Source organism: Podarcis cretensis (genome assembly GCF_951804945.1).
Source record: "Podarcis cretensis genome assembly, chromosome: 13".
In the NCBI taxonomy this organism is placed as follows: Eukaryota; Metazoa; Chordata; class Lepidosauria; order Squamata; family Lacertidae; genus Podarcis; species Podarcis cretensis.
The window spans coordinates 635619-655618 of NC_137182.1; the positions used below are offsets into that span (position 1 = coordinate 635619).

At 43.5% G+C, this 20000-nt stretch overlaps 1 protein-coding gene across 3 annotated transcripts in view; it reads right to left on the reverse strand.

Annotated features, from left to right (window-relative positions):
• The window catches only part of GRK3 (G protein-coupled receptor kinase 3), a 134792-nt gene that overhangs the window by 73823 nt on the left and 40969 nt on the right, over nt 1–20000 (reverse strand). For all 3 annotated transcript variants that reach the window (XM_079949553.1, XM_079949555.1, XM_079949554.1), the window contains exon 3: nt 2165–2238. In XM_079949553.1, coding sequence (XP_079805679.1) covers nt 2165–2238 — 74 coding nt within the window. The remainder of the gene's footprint in view (nt 1–2164; nt 2239–20000) is intronic.

Consider the following 20000-nt stretch of genomic DNA (forward strand, 5'->3'; position numbering starts at 1 on the left):
TATCTAAAAACATCTTTGCAGTTTCCTGTGCGGTTGGAATTTTGGCACATGGTATGAAATGTGCCATCTTGGTTAGCATGTCAACCACCACAAAGATCACTGTTTGCCTATGCGATGACGGTAGATCCGTTATAAAATCCATAGATACCACATCCCAAGGCCTTCCCGGCGTGGGCATAGGTTGCAACAACCCTGCGGAGCTGCTCTGGGTGCCTTGGCTCGTTGACATACTTCACAACCTCTTACATATTGCGTTACCTCCTCCCTCAACTTTGGCCACCAGAACTGCCGTGTGATCTGATACAGGGTCTTTTCTCTACCAAAATGTCCTGCAGTCGGGTTATCATGATGTTGCCTCAACACTTTACCTCTTAGTTCACCTGCAGGTACATACAGCACCCCTCTCCTGTACAACAATCCACCTTTTTCCTTGAAACCTTCCTCTTCCCCTCTACCTTTTCTCAGTTCCTCCATTTTCTTTTGTGCAAACTCATCTGTTACTGTCAATCGCTGGAATTCCCTGCCGTCCACTACTACGGCTGCACACCCCTACTGATCCGATCTCAGCATTTCTCGCAACTTGGGAGGTGCTTCCCCTTCCATATACTCAGGTTTGCGCGATAGCGCGTCTGCAAGAACGTTTTGATGCCTAGGTATGTACTCAATCCTAAAATTAAACCCAGCAAAAAACTCTGCCCACCTAATTTGCCTTTGGTTTAGCTGTCTAGCAGTTCTCCAATACTCTAAATTCTTATGATCTGTTTGTACCACCACCTGATGTGACGCCCCTTCCAAAAAATGTCTCCACACTTTCAAGGCAGCATGCACAGCTAAAAGTTCCTTATCAAATATGGTGTAGTTTTGTTCTGATTGATTTAATTTTCAAGAGTAGAATGCACAGGGTCTCCAGTCCCCTCCCTTGTCCTGTTGCAGCAGAATGGCCCCAATAGCCCTATCAGAGGCGTCAGTTTCTACCTTTATACGTTTATACGTTTACTGGGATCTAAGTGCATAAGATATTTTTCTGAAGCAAACACCACCTTTAATTTATCAAAGGCCTTCTGTGCTTCCTCAGACCATCTGAATGGCCCCTTGCCTCTTAGACAATCAGTCAGTGGCATTGTGATTTTGGAGTAATTACCTATGAATTTACGATAGAAATTAGCAAATCCTAAAAACCTCTGTAGGGACGCAGGTGGCGCTGTGGGTTAAAGCCTCAGCGCCTAGGACTTGCCGATCGAAAGGTCGGCGGTTCGAATCCCTGCGGCGGGGTGCGCTTCCGCTGCTCGGTCCCAGCGCCTGCCAACCTAGCAGTTCGAAAGCACCTCCGGGTGCAAGTAGATAAATAGGGACCGCTTACCAGCGGGAAGGTAAACAGCGTTTCCATGTGCGGCTCTGGCTCGCCAGAGCAGCGATGTCATGCTGGCCACGTGACCCGGAAGTGTCTCCGGACGGCGCTGGCCCCTGGCCTCTTAAGTGAGATGGGCGCACAACCCCAGAGTCTGTCAAGACTGGCCCGTATGGGCAGGGGTACCTTTACCTTTACCTTTTAAAAACCTCTGTAGATCACTCTTAGTTTTAGGTGTCTCCCATTCCACCACTGCCTGAACTTTACTGGGGTCCATGTGCACCCCTTCGTGGGAAATGCAATAACCTCCTGGCTAGAGCTGGCCTGTATCTCCCCTCCTCCGAATCTGAGCTAGAACTTAACCCTTGCCTTTCCTGGGAACAGCCGGTCACTCCCTGTTGTTCCTCCTGCTCTCTTCTATTAGATTCACTGCTCCCCTCCCCCCCTTGGGGAATGCTTTCTCCCTCTGAGAAACTGGAAACTTCTAACTCTTCCCTGACAATTCCTTTGCCTTTTCTTCCTAGAATTTATTGTGGTTGTAGAGAAACACTGAAAAGTCCAAGGGAAAGAGGGAGATCCTTTTTTGGGCATTTAAGAATGGAGAGGGAGGGGCTGAATGGTTCTGAACTCAAAAAGGGAAGTTTGCAAAAGAGCTGGTTTATCACCATCCATGTAGTGTCAAAAATTTCCCCTGAACCTAGCTCTTAAAAAAAAAAAAAGAGGGGTGGGGTGGGGGAAGAGATTCCTTTACCATGTTGAAGAAAGATCCAGACACGATTCACCAGATTTGAATCGCATAGAGGACAGATCTCTTACCTCTTCATAGAACTTCAGCTGAGGAACCCCTTCCTCCATGTTCATTTGGCATAACTCTTTGAAGAGCAGAAACCCTAGTAAAGACAGAAGAGTGTTGTCAATGTAATAGGAATGTAATGTAATAGGAAACGGAATCCCATATAAAGGAATCCCACATGCAAGTCCTTATCTACCTCAGTGCACTGGGATAAACTGAGGTCTGAACAGGAATTTGGAAATGCAGAAAGATATAGGTTTGCATGATATAACACTGTTTTCAGTTGGTGCTAAATGGCTAGAACCATTTACCAAGGAACCTGCTGCTGAACTTTGACCAGACGATCTTTTAAAGGGTCTACACTTAACACCAGCAGAACAATACATTCTCTACCTTCGTAAACATTTTCCTTACCTGCAAAAGTGCATGATATACGGGCTGTCACACATGTCCATCATGCAGAATTTGACTTGATAAAAATAATTTCATGATCAATTAAAACTGGGAGCAAGTAGGAAAGAAGGAGCACTCAATATTAGCCTTGGGATCACTGGTGGAGGAAGAGGAGTGCGGGGGGAGTGCACGGCCCCCAGCAGCATGATCCCGGTGGGGTGCTATCACGGCTGCCCCCCCGCCCGTGCTGGGTGCCATGCCCCCGGAGGAGGCGTGCCAGCCCTGCCCCCCTGCTTGGGATGAGAAGCCCATTTTACTCAGGCACAATCAAGCTCCACTCAAACCACACGCACTGACTTAGCCTTTTGCACAATTTTTTTTTTATATATAATTTTTTATTAAGAGTTGTTTTTTTTAAATACAATAGAAAGAAAAAACAGCATACGCAAAAAAACAGACAGAAAAGAAAAACAAACATAAAATTTGGCATCATGTAATAACCAACTTTTCTTCATTTTTAGACTTCCTCACATTTCCCGCTCCTGCATTCCACATTAATAAAAATTTAGCCAGCAATTTATCACCTTATTTCCATTCTTATTATACACATTTTCAATATTTTGTCCCTAACTTTGAATATTTTATCTAGATCTTAAATACCTAATTTTAACATAATATTTATTCAAAATTTATTATTCTCATACAATTCACTCATTCTCATAATCTTTTCAACTAGCTTTATGGTGCCCTGTTATTTTCAAATCTCTCATCCTTCTTAACACTCATATAGTTTACAGTATTTTTGTAAATAGTCCTTGAATTTCTTCCAATCCTCCTCCACTGCTTCTTCTCCCAGGTCTCGGATTCTGCCAGTCATTTCTGCCAGCTCCATGTAGTCCATCAGTTGCATCTGCCATTCTTCCAGCGTGGGCAAATCTTGAGTTTTCCAATATTTAGCTACAAGTATCCTTGCTGCTGTTGTTAGCCTTTTGCACAATTACACAAAATTGCTTTCCAAACATTTCTGCTGACTCAAGCAATGGTTTCAAACAAAGGAGCATTACAATCTAGTGACAGGAAACCTGCTTGGGCTGGGGCACCTTGCCACAGCAGCTGATTCTCTTTCACCCCACAAGAAACAAGAGGCAAGCCAGGAGTCTCTAGGCCAGCAGGCCTTGCACAGCTGGACGACTAGAGTCTGACTGCAACTCTCATCAGCCCCAGATAACGTTGTTGTTGTTGTTGTTGTTGTTGTTGTTGTTGTTGCTGCTGCTGCTGCTGTTGTTGCTGTTGTTGTTATATATTTAGTTGTGCCCACCTTTCTTCCGGACAGGAACTCAAGGCAGATTACAGACAGAATTAGAACCGCTAAAAACATGGGGAAAGAACAATCCTTAACAATTAGACATTAATAGGATTAAAACACACACACTCTCCCAGATCTATTAAAAACATACAGACAATTACACCAAAACCAAAAACCAAAAACAGAATGGCACCAACCCTTTCCTTAAAAGCAGTCAATTCCCAAAACCATGTTGGAACGCGAAGGTCTTCATTTGCCAGCAGGACAGCAAGGAAGGAGCCAGTCTAATTTCTCTAGGTAGGGAGTTCCAAAATTGTATGGGAGCAGCCACCACCAAGAAGGCCCTCTCCCAAAGATCTCAGAGCCCAGGCAGGTTCATACGGAGGAATATGGTATTTCAGATGGACTAGGCCTAAGCCATATAGGGATCTACAGGTCATAACCAGGACTTGGAACTGTGCCAGGAAACAGACCAGTAGCCAGTGGAGCTGTTCTAGCAAGGGAGTCGTCTGCTCTCTATAACCAGCCCCAGTCCACAATCTGGCTGCAGGTCTTTGAACCAGCTGACGTTTCTGAGCACTTTCCAAAGGCAGCCCCACATGGATAGTACAGCCATATGATGCTGGAGCTGAAGGAAGAAATGCTACATTTTAGTCCAAAAGATATGGAGGGCACCAGGTTGGCAAAGACTGCTCTGTGCAATGCAAGGTAGAAAAATCTTATGTCTAACACAGAAGTGGGGAACAGCCAGCCCGCCAGCCCTATCAGGTCCTGATTTGAGCCACACCACCCACAGCTGCCCAACAGCTGGCTACAATACACAGGTGTGAGGCAGTTAAGGGCACAGCTACTAAGGAACCATCAGGAGCTTAAAGGAGTTCCCAGAGTTCCTCCCTGGGAATTCCCGGGTGCAGCCAGAGCACTGACCTGAGCACTTAAAGCAGGGGTCACCAACCTAAGGCCTGGGGCCGGATGCAGCCCAATCGCCTTCTCAATCCAGCCCGCGGACGGTCTGGGAATCGGTGTGATTTTACATGAGTAGAAAGTGTTCTTTTATTTAAAATGCATCTCTGGGTTATTTGTGGGGCATAGGAATTCATTCATCCCCCCGGTTGGAGGATGGATGGCGGCTAACAGATTGAGGTTGAATCCTGACAAGACAGAAGTACTGTTTTTGGGGGACAGGAGACGGGCAGGTGTGGAGGATTCCCTGGTCCTGAATGGGGTAACTGTGCCCCTGAAGGACCAGGTGCGCAGCCTGGGAGTCATTTTGGACTCACAGCTGTCCATGGAAGCACAGGTCAAATCTGTGTCCAGGGCAGCTGTTTACCAGCTCCATCTGGTACGTAGGCTGAGACCCTATCTGCCTGCGGACTGTCTCTCCAGAGTGGTGCATGCTCTGGTTATCTCCCACTTGGACTACTGCAATGCACTCTACGTGGGGCTACCTTTGAAGGTGACTTGGAAACTACAACTAATCCAGAATGCGGCAGCTAGACTGGTGACTGGGAGCGGCCGCCGAGACCATATAACACCGGTCTTGAAAGACCTACATTGGCTCCCAGTATGTTTCTGAGCACAATTCAAAGTGTTGGTGCTGACCTTTAAAGCCCTAAACGGCCTCGGTCCAGTATACCTGAAGGAGCGTCTCCACCCCCATCATTCTGCCCGGACGCTGAGGTCCAGCGCCGAGGGCCTTCTGGCGGTTCCCTCATTGCGAGAAGCAAAGCTACAGGGAACCAGGCAGAGGGCCTTCTCGGTAGTGGCGCCCGCCCTGTGGAACACCCTTCCAGCAGATGTCAAAGTGATAAGCAACTACCTGACATTCAGAAGACATCTTAAGGCAGCCCTGTTCAGGGAAGTTTTTAACGTGTGATATTTTACTGTCTTTTTGTTTTTTATGTAAGCCGCCCAGAGTGGCTGGGGAGGCCCAGCCAGATGGGCGGGGTATAAATTATTATTATTATTATTATTATTATTATTATTATTATTATAAATATATAGTTCGGCCCACCACATGGTCTGAGGGACGGTGGATTGGCCCGCAGCTGAAAAAGGTTGCTGACCCTTGACTTAAAGCGTGTAAGAAGCCCTCCTTGTAAGTGTAGGGAAGAAAAGCTTGTTCATTATAAGACACAAGAAAGAGGCCCTAATCCTATTTAACTAAGATGGACATGCAAAGGAGATGTGCCTGCTATTTCAGTCTCTGCAGAAGAGGTAAGGAAGTTAGAAGAAAGTTGTTCTGCCTCATGATTAAACCAGCATAAGCTTGTAGAAGGAAGTATTGCCAAAGATGGACATAACTGCCCCTTTGCTTGGAAGTGTATGGATGATGTGCAGTTTTCATATTTGGTGTGCTACCCCAAACTCCTTGCTGGTTGAGGTGTTGCACCAGTCTTGCAATGCCTCAGTAAATGTCCTTGTCAGGATTTTATTGGCTGTCCAGACTAAACCCTCAGGGTATTGGATACAGAACCCTAATATTTTGCCCACCCTGCCATGGGGCAAGGGGGGACAGGAAGCTAGATAGGGGCCCTAAGAACAGCAGCCTAGCAATTCAGGAGAGATCAGCACAGGTTAGGTTAGAAAGACTGTCTAGGAAGTCTGGCAATTCCTCTACTTTATCCCCATGCAAACCTCCTCAGTATGCCAGTCACGCTCAGCTCTATTTCTCCATGACATCTGAATCGGGAGAGGCTGCAATGCCCCTGGGCCACTGCTTGGATGCAGCGCTGAGAAGGATGATGTTGGATCCTGAGGTTGGACTGAGCTTGGATCCTGGCAAGACAGAGGGACTGTGGGTCAGTAGCTCCCATGTCCAGGAAATTGGCCAGGTGCCTCCCTGGGATGGGGTTGCCCTTCCCTTGAAGAAGCAGGTTTGCAGCTTGGGGGTGCTCTGTCCCTGGAGGCTCATGCAGCCACAGTGACTCAAAGTGCCTTTGACCAACTGCAGCTGCTTTGGCAGCTATGGCCATTCCTGGAACAGGAAAGCCTTGTTGCAGTAGTTAATGTGTTGGTTACTTCAAGGCTGGATTACTGCAATGAGCTCTTGATCTAGAAGCTTGCACTTGATGCAGAACTGTACTCTTTTCAGCACCTGTTAAAAATATTTTTGTTTAAACAAGTCCACCCAGTTATGTGGAATGTGATGTGTGGTTTAATCTGTCTTTAGTATAAAGTAAAGGGACCCCTGACCATTAGGTCCAGTCATGACCGACTCTGGGGTTGCGGCACTCATCTCGCTTTATTGGCTGAGGGAGCCAGCATACAGCTTCCGGGTCATGTGGCCAACATGACTAAGCTGTTTCTGGCAAACCAGAGCAGCGCACGGAAATGCCGTTTACCTTCCCGCTGGAAAGTAATTTATCTACCTTCAGATCGGCAAGTCCTAGGCTCTGTGGTTTAACCCACAGTGCCACCCACATCCCTGTCTTTAGTATACTGCCAATTGAATAGTTTAAATAGTTGTTTTTGCTAATACATTTATTGATTTTCTTCATTTTGTGAAATGCTTTAAGGTTTTTTTACAATCAAGCTGTGCATAAATTTAACAAAATAAATAAATAAAATTTCATCTGCACTGTTTTCCCCCTGCAGATGCCAGTGCTGGCCCACCAATCATTGTTGGCCCAGTATTGGGCACAGAAAACTTATTTTGGGTGGATACGTACTTAGGCAAGGAAGCTGCCAAACCTGAAGCACAAAACATTCCCACACAAGACCATGTGCACAAGGAAATTTTTGCATAGAGTGATGTTTGGATACTCTACAATAAAGGCAGCAATGCGGTAAATTTATTTCTACGGAAGAAAATTCCCAACAGGCCCAGATAAAGCCCAGTGGCAAGGAATGTAGATCTAAAGCAAACATATGTGCATCTGAGAGAATTAGAAAGCCACTGGCTTAATCCCCTTGGGAAACACTGCAAAAGAGTTTACCCAAGAACTTTTGCCTTCTGTCAAACTGTTTGGCTAACCAGTTACCCAAAAGCATACTGGTAGAACAGGTCTCCATCATATAGATGAAAAATAATACATACCTTAAAATTAGCTTTTAAAATCAGTTCCACAACTATTTTAAACCCTCACACACAGGAGAGGAGGGACTTCTCAATATATTCTTTACCACCACATTTTTGTGAGGAAAGCCTCTGTGGCCAGACCCTGAGCCTGATGAGGCCTGTTCTAAGTGGAATTTCTACCACTGGGAAAATATATTTTACCAGTACTGTAAGCCCAGTGACAACACCTTGATGGAGATCCTGCTCATGGAAAGTCCCCAGTACTCTGCTTTTATGTAGCAGCAAAGAGACCCCACCTGCACATAAACACACTTTTGCTCCACAGCCTGCCCAACTGCCTCAGGCTCACATCCCAGAGACCTAAGTATCCCATTTCTCATCCTTCCCAAGGCCCAGCATCCTACTAAATGAATAAACTGTGTTATGCTAAATGTGGCGAGGTGGACTATGGGGTGTGCACCTGTGTCTTACTGTGACTTGCAAAACCCCTCACAAAACTCCAGCAAGGAGCTACACTGACTCCATTTATTGTAGGAATACATTTACTCCCCCTGCAACAATTGTTTCTGGAGGCAACCCTGTTTCAACTCCAGTCACGTAATTTCCCCCAGAATTCTTGTCCTTAGGAGACATTGAACAGCCTCAGAAAGAGTTCCTTTTCTAAGTCAGCAAATACTGTTAGCGTTCTCCAGCCGGCTGACTCACACATTCAATGGGTGGAGGTGGATCTCCCTTGCAAGTCACAAAAGCAGGACAACCTAATCCATAAGACACCATCAGTATGCAATCAATTTTTAAAAATAACCACAGCCTGAAAACACAAAGCACATACTATTAGTTTTGTGAAGTGTCAAAGAAGAAATAAGCCTGTAGGAATATTGTACATACTAGGAGAGGATATATTGATTAAATTTACAGACTATTTAAAAGTATTTGTGATGATCAGACTACGTTTGTAGGTTTGCAAGAAGTTTTGTGAGGAGAATTATTGGAACTATTGCAAAAATGGATAAAGGGGAGGATGGTTAGTTAAGATAATTAAAGGCAATATGAATTTAAGAAATGCATAAGAAGTGGTTAAAACGGTGGATCATCGAGATTCCAAGAGGAAACTGGGTTAGCGGTAGCAAAGAGTGTAAAATACCTGGGGATTAACATGACATCTAAGAATGTAAACCTATTTAAGGATAATTATGATAAGTGCTGGACAGAGATAAAGAAAGACTTAGAAATATGGTCGAACCTGAAGCTTTCCTTGTTAGGTCGAATTGCAGTAATTAAAATGAATGTATTGCCTAGAATGTTATTTTTGTTTCAGACATTACAAATTGTTGATAAATTGGACTGTTTCAAGAAGTGGCAGAAAGATATATCTAAATTTGTCTGGCAGGGCAAAAAGCCCAGAATTAAGTTTAAGATACTTACCGATTCTAAAGAAAGAGGGGGGTTTGCCCTGCCGGACTTAAGACTGTACTATGAATCGGCAGCTTTCTGCTGGTTAAAAGACTGGCTACTTCTTGAAAATGCAGACATTCTAGACTTGGAAGGATTTGATAATAACTTCGGTTGGCATGCATATATTTGGTATGACAAGGTTAAAGTGTACAAGGGTTTTAAAAATCACATTGTTAGGAAAGCACTATATAATGTTTGGATTCGGTACAAAGATTTACTGGAAAATAAAACTCCCAGGTGGCTTTCACCAATGGAGGCCAAGGAGGTAAAGAAACTCAATATGAGAACTAATTGGCCGAAATATTCTGAAATTTTAGAACAAGAAGGTGGTGAACTTAAACTACAAAGTTATGAGAAAATAAAGTCCAAGGTACGGGATTGGCTCCATTATTTTCAAATAATGGAGGCCTACAAACAAGACAGGAAAATTGGTTTCCAGGTGGAGAAATTGAAATTAGAAACAGAACTGTTAGAACCCAATACTAAGAATTTATCAAGAATGTATAACTTGCTGTTGAAGTGGAATACAATAGATGAGACAGTGAAGCCAGCTATGATTAGATGGGCACAGGACATAGGCCATGACATTATGTTTGCTGACTGGGAGCAGTTATGGACCACAGGTATTAAATTCACGGCATGTAATGCCCTACGAGAAAACATTATGAAAATGATTTACAGGTGGTACATGACCCCAGTCAAGCTTGCGAAGATTTATCATTTGCCCAATAACAAATGTTGGAAATGTAAAGAGACTGAAGGTACCTTCTTCCACCTTTGGTGGACCTGCCCAAAGATTAAGGCCTTCTGGGAAATGATTTATAATGAGATTAAGAAAGTACTTAAATGCACCTTTCACAAGAAACCAGAGGCATTTCTCTTGGGTATGGTCGGCCAGCTGGTGTCGAAGAAGGATAAGAATTTCTTTTTGTACGCTACTACGGCAGCAAGGATTCTCCTAGCAAAGTATTGGAAGACACAAGAGTTACCCACGCTGGAGGAATGGCAGGCGAAAGTGATCGACTTTATGGGACTGGCAGAAATGACCGGCAGAATCCGCGACCAAGAGAAAGAGACTGTGGAAGAAGATTGGAAGAAGTTTAAAATATATCTTAAGAGTTACTATAAAATTGAGGAGTGCTAAAATGCTGAGGGAGAGGAAGACGTAGAATTGCAGCGGTAAATTGTGTTTAGTTTAGGGTGAAATTGAAAAGGAGAATGAATTTATATTTAATTGGCTAAGAAGGGTTGCTGAACAATTGTTAAAATAAAGGATGCAAAAAGGGGAAGGCATGGGGAAGTCCGGGAAAAGAGGTTTATGGAAATAAGGTAAAGAAATTATGATTTTTTGTGTTTGTTTTTATGTTGTTTTTGTGTTTGTTAAAAATTGGAAATTAATAAAAATTTTATTAAAAAAATAAAATAAAACGGTGGATCATCAGAGGTGCTGATGGAAGTCCAAAAAAGATTGTATAAGTGGTGAAGTTTTGGGGTATGTATTATAATTTATACATTAAAATTAATAAAAATTATTTTTTTTAAAAAAAAAATTAAATACAGTGGTACCTCGGGTTACATACGCTTCAGGTTACATACACTTCAGGTTACAGGCTCCGGTAACCCAGAAATAATACCTCGGGTTAAGAAATTTGCTTCAGGATGAGAACAGAAATCGTGCTCCAGTGGCACGGCGGAAGTGGGAGGCCCCATTTGCTAAAGTGGTGCTTCAGGTTAAGAACAGTTTCAGGTTAAGAACGGACCTCCAGAACAAAATAAATACTTAACCCAAGGTACCACTGCAGTTCAGCTGGAATACCATCACTTCCACTGGCCTTGCTATTTGCAGTGCTTTCTAAGGCCCATTTGACTTCACTCTCCAGGATGTCTGGCTCAAGGTCAGCAACCACACTACCTGGGGTGTATGAGACATCCATATCTTTCTGGTATAATTCCTCTGTGTATTCTTGCCACCTCTTCTTGATGTCTTCTGCTTCTGTTAGGTCCTTGCCACTTTTGTCCTTTATTATGGTAATCTTTGTACAAAATGTCCCTATCTCCAATTTTCTTGAACAGATCTCTGGTTCTTCCCATTCTGTTGTTTTCCTCTATTTCTTTGCATTGCTTGTTTAAGAAGGCCTTCTTGTCTCTCCTTGCTATTCTTTGGAAATCTGCATTCAATTTCCTGTATCTTTCACTATCTCCCTCGCATTTTGCTTGCCTTCTCTCCCCCGCTATTTGTAAGGCCTCGTTGGACAGCCACTTTGCTTTCTTGCATTTCTTTTTCATTGGGATGGTTTTAGCTGCTGCCTCCTGTATAATGTTGCAAGCCTCCATCTATAGTTCTTCAGGCACTCTGTCCACCAAATCTAAATCTAAATCCTTAAACCTGTTCCTCACTTCCACTGGGATTTGATTTAGATTGTATCTTACCAGCCCAATGGTTTTTCCTACTTTCTTCAGTTTAAGCTTGAATTTTGCTATAAGAAGCTGATGATCTGAGCCACAGTCAGCTCCAGGTCTTGTTTTTGCTGACTGTATAGAGCTTCTCCGTCTTTGGCTGCAGAGAATATAATCAATCTGATTTTGATGCTGCCCATCTGGTGATGTCCACGTGTAGAGTCGTCTCTTGTGTTGTTGGAAAAGAGTGTTTGTGATGACCAGCTTGTTCTCTTGGAAGAACTCTATTAGCCTTTGCCCTGCTTCGTTTTGAACTCCAAGGCCAAACTTGCCAGTTGTTCCTTTTATCTCTCTCTTTTTTTTTTTTAAAGATTTTTATTAAAATTTTAAAGGTTACATAAGTAATAATAATAAATAAAAAAATAACAACAGAAAAACACCCAATTAAACCAAAAAAGAAAGCAAAACATAAAAACAAGTCACATCAAAGAAAAAAGATAAAAAATGGAAAACAGACAAGAAACAAAAAAAAAGATGCATAGAATCAAGAAAAAAAAGAACAAATCAAACCTTTACATGACTTTCTTTCTTTAACTTATTTCCTTGACCTCCTCACACCTCCCCTCTTTGTATTCTGGTTCAGTTAGATATTTCAGCAAATCCTTCATCTTTGTTTTTATCCTAATAATTTATCTTAATATACTGTAATTTAACATTCTCTTCTTTCACCAATTAATCACCCATTTTTACTTTATTTAATCTTATTTCTCATTGAAACTAATATATTGAACTTAATCTCTTAAAACATTTCCCCAAGGGTCATAAAAATTTCATTCCATGATTTTTCCATTTCTCATTAGGTTTTTTTTTTTTTTTAAAAAAAAATCTCCATATATACACTTTAAATTCCCAATTTCTTTCCACTGTCTCCCCTCCCCGGTCCAGGCTCCTGCCATCAGTTCCATCAACCTCCCAGCGTCCATCAACCTGGAGATCTTATATCCGAGGCTCTTAACTCTTCTTCATTTCCCTTCTGCCGATCTTCTTGATACTCCTTGGTGCTAAAAAGCAGATCTCGGGGGAGCTCCAACCCAACGATGCTTATATTCCTTCTTGACAAGTCTGCCAGGTTTCCATAATTAAAACTAGGGCCCATAAAGTATTCCAAACCTTGTTTCACAATTCTTCCAAGTCCAAAGGCCCCCGAAGCTCCAATCTCCTCCTGGCTCAAATTCATATTCCAAAAGTCATTTGATCCCTGCATAAAGGGATCTCTCCACTTTTCCTTTCCCAGATCAGGCCAGGCACCCATCTTCAAAAACTGGCTTCTCCTAATTACAGTCATATAAGGCCTCAAGTTGTAATCCTCCATTTGCCTCTTTAGGGTTAAGGCTTCCCCTTGTTTTGCTTTATACTCAACAACAGCAACTTTCTCCTTCTCTAATTCATCAATTTGTTCAGTTAAGAAAGATTCCTGTGCCGGGTTCTTGTCGACTTCTATGTTGATACCCACTTTTGTTCCCAAAATGTCGATATTAGTAGCCAAGACATCTATCTGTTTATGCAGCTTTCCCAACAGATAGATTGTCCTTTTCAGTACAGACGCTACTTCTTCCTTTGCCGACATTCTTAAGATGTTCAAGAACTAGTTTCTCACAGTCTTTATCTTAAAGCCAATTTCCCAGCTGCACTCTTGTAACAATGTCCCAAAACTCCCTCTAGAGGAAAACAGTCTCCATTTGTATCAATCCTTTCCAGCACAATTCCAAAAGTGAATTAGTAACAATTTCCAGTTACTTTTTCTTCTTTTTAAGTGCAGAAGCAGACAATAGAAACAATGTCTTTCTTTTAAAGCTAGCTGTCAAATTAAAACCAGCTGTCAAATTAAAGCTAGCTGTCAAGTTAAAGCTAGCTGTCAAATTTGTCCTGTTTACCGTCGAAAGACTTTTTGCAAACCATTCCTAGGTTCAGAGACGTGATGCTTCAATTTTTAATTTTCCACCTTCTCCTGCGAGTTCACTTGGTCAAAATTAATGGTTTCAATCAGTGGAGTTTTAATCCTTTACATAAGACTTTCCAAAAACCTTAGTTAATAACTACTTTGTTTCAGTCTATTTACAGAAAGGGAAGGTGGACTTCCTGTTTAAACCTTCCCCGTTCGGTGCCAAATTAAATTATTTAGAAGCTCAATTTCCAGTTCTACTCACGGGTTGTTGTTTAAAATCCAATTGTCCACAGGAAAAAAGTCAGCGCTCTCCGACAGCAGCAATGCGGCTTCGCTCCGTGAAATAAGCGGTCGATTCAAAGCACCGTGCCTCTCACCCCACGTCGCTCCGGATTCCCGATACTGGGTCTCCCCGCGAGTAGGGGGGCGCCAGCCGAATCCCAGGTTCACAGACCTCTTTCGTCTGTGATTTCTAAGGGTCTCCGCCGTCGCCGTGGCGGTCAGATTGGAGGAGCTCCGCCATTGCCGGAGGCGCTAACCCAGAAGTGTTCCTTTTATCTTTTGACTCCCTACTTTAGCATTCCAAACCCCTATAATGAGAATAACATCCTTCTTTGGTGTCATTTCTATAAGGTCTTGTAAGTCTTCATAGAATTGGTCAATTTCAGTTTCTTCAGCACCAGTAGTTGGTGCATAAACTTGGATTACTGTGATGTTAAAAGGTCTTGGATTCGTATCGAGATCATTCTATCATTTTTGAGATTGCATCCCAGTACAGCTTTTGCCACTCTTTTGTTGACTATGAGGGCCACTCCATTTCTTTTACAGGTTTCTTGCCCTCAGTAGCAGATATGATAGTCATCCGAACTGAATTCGCCCATTCCCATCCATTTTAGTTCACTGATGCCCAGGATGTCAATATTTATTCTTGCCATCTCATTTTTGGCCTACCATCCTGTAAAGCCAGCCAGCATTTTGTCATAACTGCTCCTTGCAACTAGAGCTAATTTGGAAGGAGCAACTCAATTAACTGCCAACTATGACACCCTAAGCTTTCCTCCTCCTGGCTCTTCCCTTGAAGCCCCACAGAGAATTCCCACAGCACACAGCAACCTGTAAACCCCAAAGTCCTTGAGTGGCCTTGTCTGGACATAATGCTTAAAAAACCACTGTTTACCACCACTGGAATGAATCTGAGCAAGTCCCGCAACACAGTCCAGTGCAGCCAAAAAGAGAAGAGCAGAAAGATTCATTTCCTGTTTTAGAGTAACCATGGTTTGTCATTATGTCCAAGGCAGGATAAACTGCAGGATAAACTATGGTTTGTTCAAACAAGCCAGCTTCAAATTGTGAGTTACGATACACATGGCTTCAGTGGAGAGGGGAACACACAAGCCTGGGGCTTATTTCCTTAATGTTAAACCAGCATTCACCCACCTAGGGCCCTTAATGGTAAAGCAACATTCACAAGTAGTGCTGGCTGGAGCTGTGGTCCAAAACACCTGGAAGGCAGCAGGTTGTTGAAGCCTGTGCTAACCATAGTTCAGCATTGTCATCCAAATGAGGTCAGTGTGTGAGGAAGCAGGAAGAGGACAACTGTCTCCATGCATCTTGTTGGTGGCTGTGGGAAGCAGGATGCTGACCTAGAAAGTCCACCATGGTCTGCCCAGTGTGACTCTCTTGGTATATGTCTATTAGCAGTGATAGGACCAGAAACTCCACATTAAATGTAAACTGCCTCCAAGTGCCTAGTGGGTTGTCCCTTCTAGGCTTCCTAAGGCCATCTGGTTGGCCACTGTGGCAAGCAGGAGGCTGGACTACGTAGATCCACATTAGGGTACTCAAGCAGAGCTCTTAAGATGTTTTCAAGCTACAAAAGTCAATTGAAGTCTGTAGTATCCACTCCTCCAAGCTGTTAGCCGAAAACTTGGTTGAGAAAGGCACAAGGCACTGTTCCTCCACAAATGGCCACGGTCAGCCAACCTCCAGGTGTCACTGGACTCCACCTCTCACCATTGGGCTCATTTAATGCCTTTCACTGCAGTGCTGGCTGGGACTGTTGTCAGGGCACCATGTTAGCTGCCCTTGGCGCCTGACATGAACTGTGCCAGGTCCACAAAGCCTCTGTTTTTCCCCTTCATGTATCTGTTCCAAATAGCTTCCATATATTTCTCTGCTGCTCACAGGCACTTGCAGGAGCCCAGATATTTTATTATTTCAACAATGGGTACTTCAAGACTGGATTACAGTGGTACCTTGGGTTACAGACGCTTCAGGTTACAGACTCCACTAATCCAGAAATAGTATCTCGGGTTAAGAACTTTGCTTCAGGATGAGAACAGAAATCGCGCACCAGCAGCACGGCAGCAGTGGTAGGCCCCATTAGCTAAAGTGGTACCTCAGGTTAAGAACAGTTTCAGGTTAAGAACGGACTTCCAGCACGAATTAAGTTCTTAACCTGAGGTACCACTGTACTGCAATGCAACAAAATGTGGGACTTTACAGATGCTGGATCCAGAAGCTGCATTAGTGCAGAATGTTGCAGCACGGTTGCTGACAGGCGTAAGCCCCTCAGACCAGAGATTTTCACTGGTTACCAATTTGCCATCAGGCCATGTTCAAGGTGTTACTATTAGTATATAAAGCCCTTAACAGGTGCAACTGGACTTCTCCGCGACCCTTCCCCTCTGAGGGAGGTGGGATCAATTTGGATAATCCGCCCCCACCACTTGGACCATTGGATCCAAATGGTTTCCAGAGAGTGGTAGGGGATGTTTTATCCCAAGTTGATGGCCTTTCAGCTGATTCCCTGATGGCCCACTGGAATGCGGAGTTAACCAGGGCTATCAACTGTCTGGCTCTGAAGCACCTTCTCCAGTTGCATAGAGCCCAGCCGGTCCCATAGTTTTCCCCAAAGTTGAGAACGATGAAAGAATCACTGAGACGGCTAGAGCGCCGGTGGAGGAAAACTCATTCTGAATCAGACCGGACATGAGTTAGAGCTCAATGTTGAGCCTACCAAGTGGTGACAGTGATGGCGAAGAGGACTTTCTTCACTGCCCCTACTGCATTTGCAGAAAACAGCAGCAGGAGACTCTTTCAGGTGGTTCACAATGTAATGGAATCTCCTTTGCCATCAGGGCCTGGAAAGGACCCCAAAATCTCCTGCAATGATTTTGCAAAGTTTTTTGCAGATAAAGTCGCTCAGATTCGGAAAGAGGTAGACTTTACCATGGGAACAGGGCTGGGGCAGGAGAGTGCTAGAGTCCTGTGTAGTCAAGTTGCATGGGATCAATTCCGAGCACAATTCAAAGTGCTGGTGCTGACCTTTAAAGCCTTAAATGGCCTTGACCCAGTATACCTGAAGGAACGTCTCCACCCCCATCGTTCTGCCTGGACACTGAGGTCTTCTGGTGGTTCCTTCACTGCGAGAAGTGAGGCTACAGGGAAATAGGCAAAGGGCCTTTTCGGTAGTGGCACCTTCCCTGTGGAACATTCTCCCATCAGATGTCAAGGAAATAAACAACTATCTGACTTTTAGAAGATATTCGAAAGCAGACCTGTTTTGAGAAGTTTTTAATGTTTGATGTTTTATCATATTTTTAACATTCTATTGTAAGCTGCCCAGAGTGGCTGGGGAAACCCAGCCATTTTACTATTAAACACGGTATTATTTTCACATATGCTTCCTTTATTTAACAGCAGAGTTTCAACTGTAATTCTTGCGAACTTGCACATTGTCTTGGGCCTGTTTGCTTTAATGATAAAAAATCCTGCTGGAAGATCAGGCAGGGAGGGAAGAGAGAAAAGTAAAGCAGGCTCTACTTGGGGATGCAGAAGATCCTGCTGGAGCAGCATGCAGCAGCTCAAGGCAAACAATGCTGAACTAATTGGGTATTTATTTGGCCAGTGAACTGGGGCAGCCCCTGATTACCACAATTACTGACCTACTGCAAGAGGGGCTGAAGCTGTGGTGAATGGGACCCCTCTGAAACACACACATACCCTCTAACTGATCTCCAGAAACTGGAGGAGAGGGAGAAATGGCAACACATCGCAAAGGGACAAAATTATTCTGTGCCACCCACCCGGGAAGAATGGCAGATGGAGGTGATGGACTATATGGAATTGGCAGAAATGACTGGCAGAATCCGAGACCAAGGAGAAGAGTTGGTGGAAGAAGATTGGAAGAAATTTAAAGTTTATTTACAGAAACATTGTAAAATTAAGGAATGTTAGAAGGATGTTGGAATGAAGCTATGTGGTTTTAGCAGAAATGATATAAAGGATTAAGTAAAAATGGATAGTTAATTGGTGAAAGAAGAGAGTGTAAAATTACAGTATGTTAAGATAAATTACTGGGATAAAAACAAAGATGGAAAGGATTTGCTGAAATATCTAATTGAACTAGAATACAAAAAAGGGAGGTGTGAGGAGGTCAAGGAAATAAGCAAATGGAAAATAAGTTATGGGAAGGTTTGATTTGTTTTTTTTTTCCTTTCCTTTTTTCTTTTTTCCCTTAATTGTTTGTATTTTTCTGGGGGTTTTTTTGCTTGTCTGTATACATGGTCTTGTTTTTTTCTTGCTTAATCTAGTGGGTTTTTTTGTAATTTTTAAAACTGGAATAAATATTATTTAAAAGAAAAGAAAAGAAAATTATTCTGTGCCAAGCCATTTGCTCTGGGCCATCCTTTCCAAAGCTTTGAGACCACAGATAAGCAAACCAGCTAACAAGAAACAGAGACTAACCCAGGGGTCGGCAACCAAAGACGCATGGGTCACAAGCAGCCCACAGGAGTTGTTTTACCAGCCTATGAGCCGCCCCTGAACTGAGCCGCCTGCTCGGCGAGCCCCCACGTGCTGCGCTAAACTGGTGCAGCATGGCGCGGGGGCTCGTTTCCGCAGTGCCGGAAATCACGTCTACGCAGACGCTGGTAATAGCAGGCATGCACACTCACGCGTGCCCGCAGTCCAGCCCACAGAGAGGGCTCCACAGCAGTGAACCAGCTCAGGCAAGGTAAGCCTTGCTGACCCCTGGACTAACCCATCTCACTGGCTTATCAGCATTCCCCTCTTAGGAGCCCTTGATAAAGTAATACCATATGTATCGCTTGATGTTTTCAACATGGCAAATACCGTATAATTCCTGCTGCCTAATTTTAAACTGCTTAGAAACCCAATATGGGTCAAGGGGTTCAAATAAGACTTTTTTTAAACGAGGACAGGCAAAAGAAAACAACGCTTCAAAACCAGAAGCCCCGTGCCATCCGGTTCATCCTGTGGCAAACAGGAAGTGGAGAAGAGCAACAAGTTAAAGGTGGTTCATTGACTCAAGATAGAACTGCACTCTCATCCCAGAGCTGGGGGCCCCAGAGGAAGCAGAATGCACTGGGACATAATTGCAGATAAAAACAGGGTTTTAGATAAATGCACTGACTTCAAATTTTCCCACTTCCTATTTTATTTAACAAGGGACTCCTCCCACCCCCAAGGAGGCAAGGAGAGCAGGCTGGTTTTGGCTGGCATCAAAATACAGCAGAGAGGGGTGAAGAATGATCCAGCGATCTGACCCAATGGGTGCACAATAATCCCCCAGGAAGTTCTGCTGCATAGTCACCACTGAAATCAACCTATGCAAGAGCCCTCCTGTTCATTTTCAGTTGTGCAGAAGAGCATCAGGGGCAACCGGTGCATGTTTTAAAAAGATATAAACTAGACCTCAGGAAGCACCAGTCTGAGGCATTGATAACTGTCTCCTCGTCGTTTAGGCAGCAATTTCTTATCAATTTTCTTTTTATGTTTGTCCTTATAACAGTGGTGACTGGCACCCATTAGGATTGACAGACATTCTTCTAGAAAGGTCTACCTGAACAAGAACGTCAAATACATGGGGTAGGCTTTGCTATTAAAAACCATCTTGTGAAGCTCTTGTCAGAAATCCCTACCGACATTAATGAACCATTAGCGAGGTGGGTGGGGTATAAATAATAAATTATTATTAAACACAATGAAAAAACTTTTGAGTGAATAAGGAACAAGGACTGAATGTTTCTTAACATTGGAGATAAAGTTGTGATGTGGGACTGAAGGAACGCTATGGTTGATGTTTATCTATAACAATTACCGGAGAACCTCTTTTGGGCTTTTTGTTCTGAAAGAAAAATGAATGAACTTTAAATGCCCGAACTGAAGACTGAAAGCACATTGCCTAGCAGAGGGAGGAACAACTGGGTATTACTCTGGGTTGAACATTTGACTATCTTGAAGAACACTTGAAGAACACTTTTATACAGTATAGCCAACAGAGGGATAGTAGGAAGTCCTTTTTCTGATTTGTTTCTT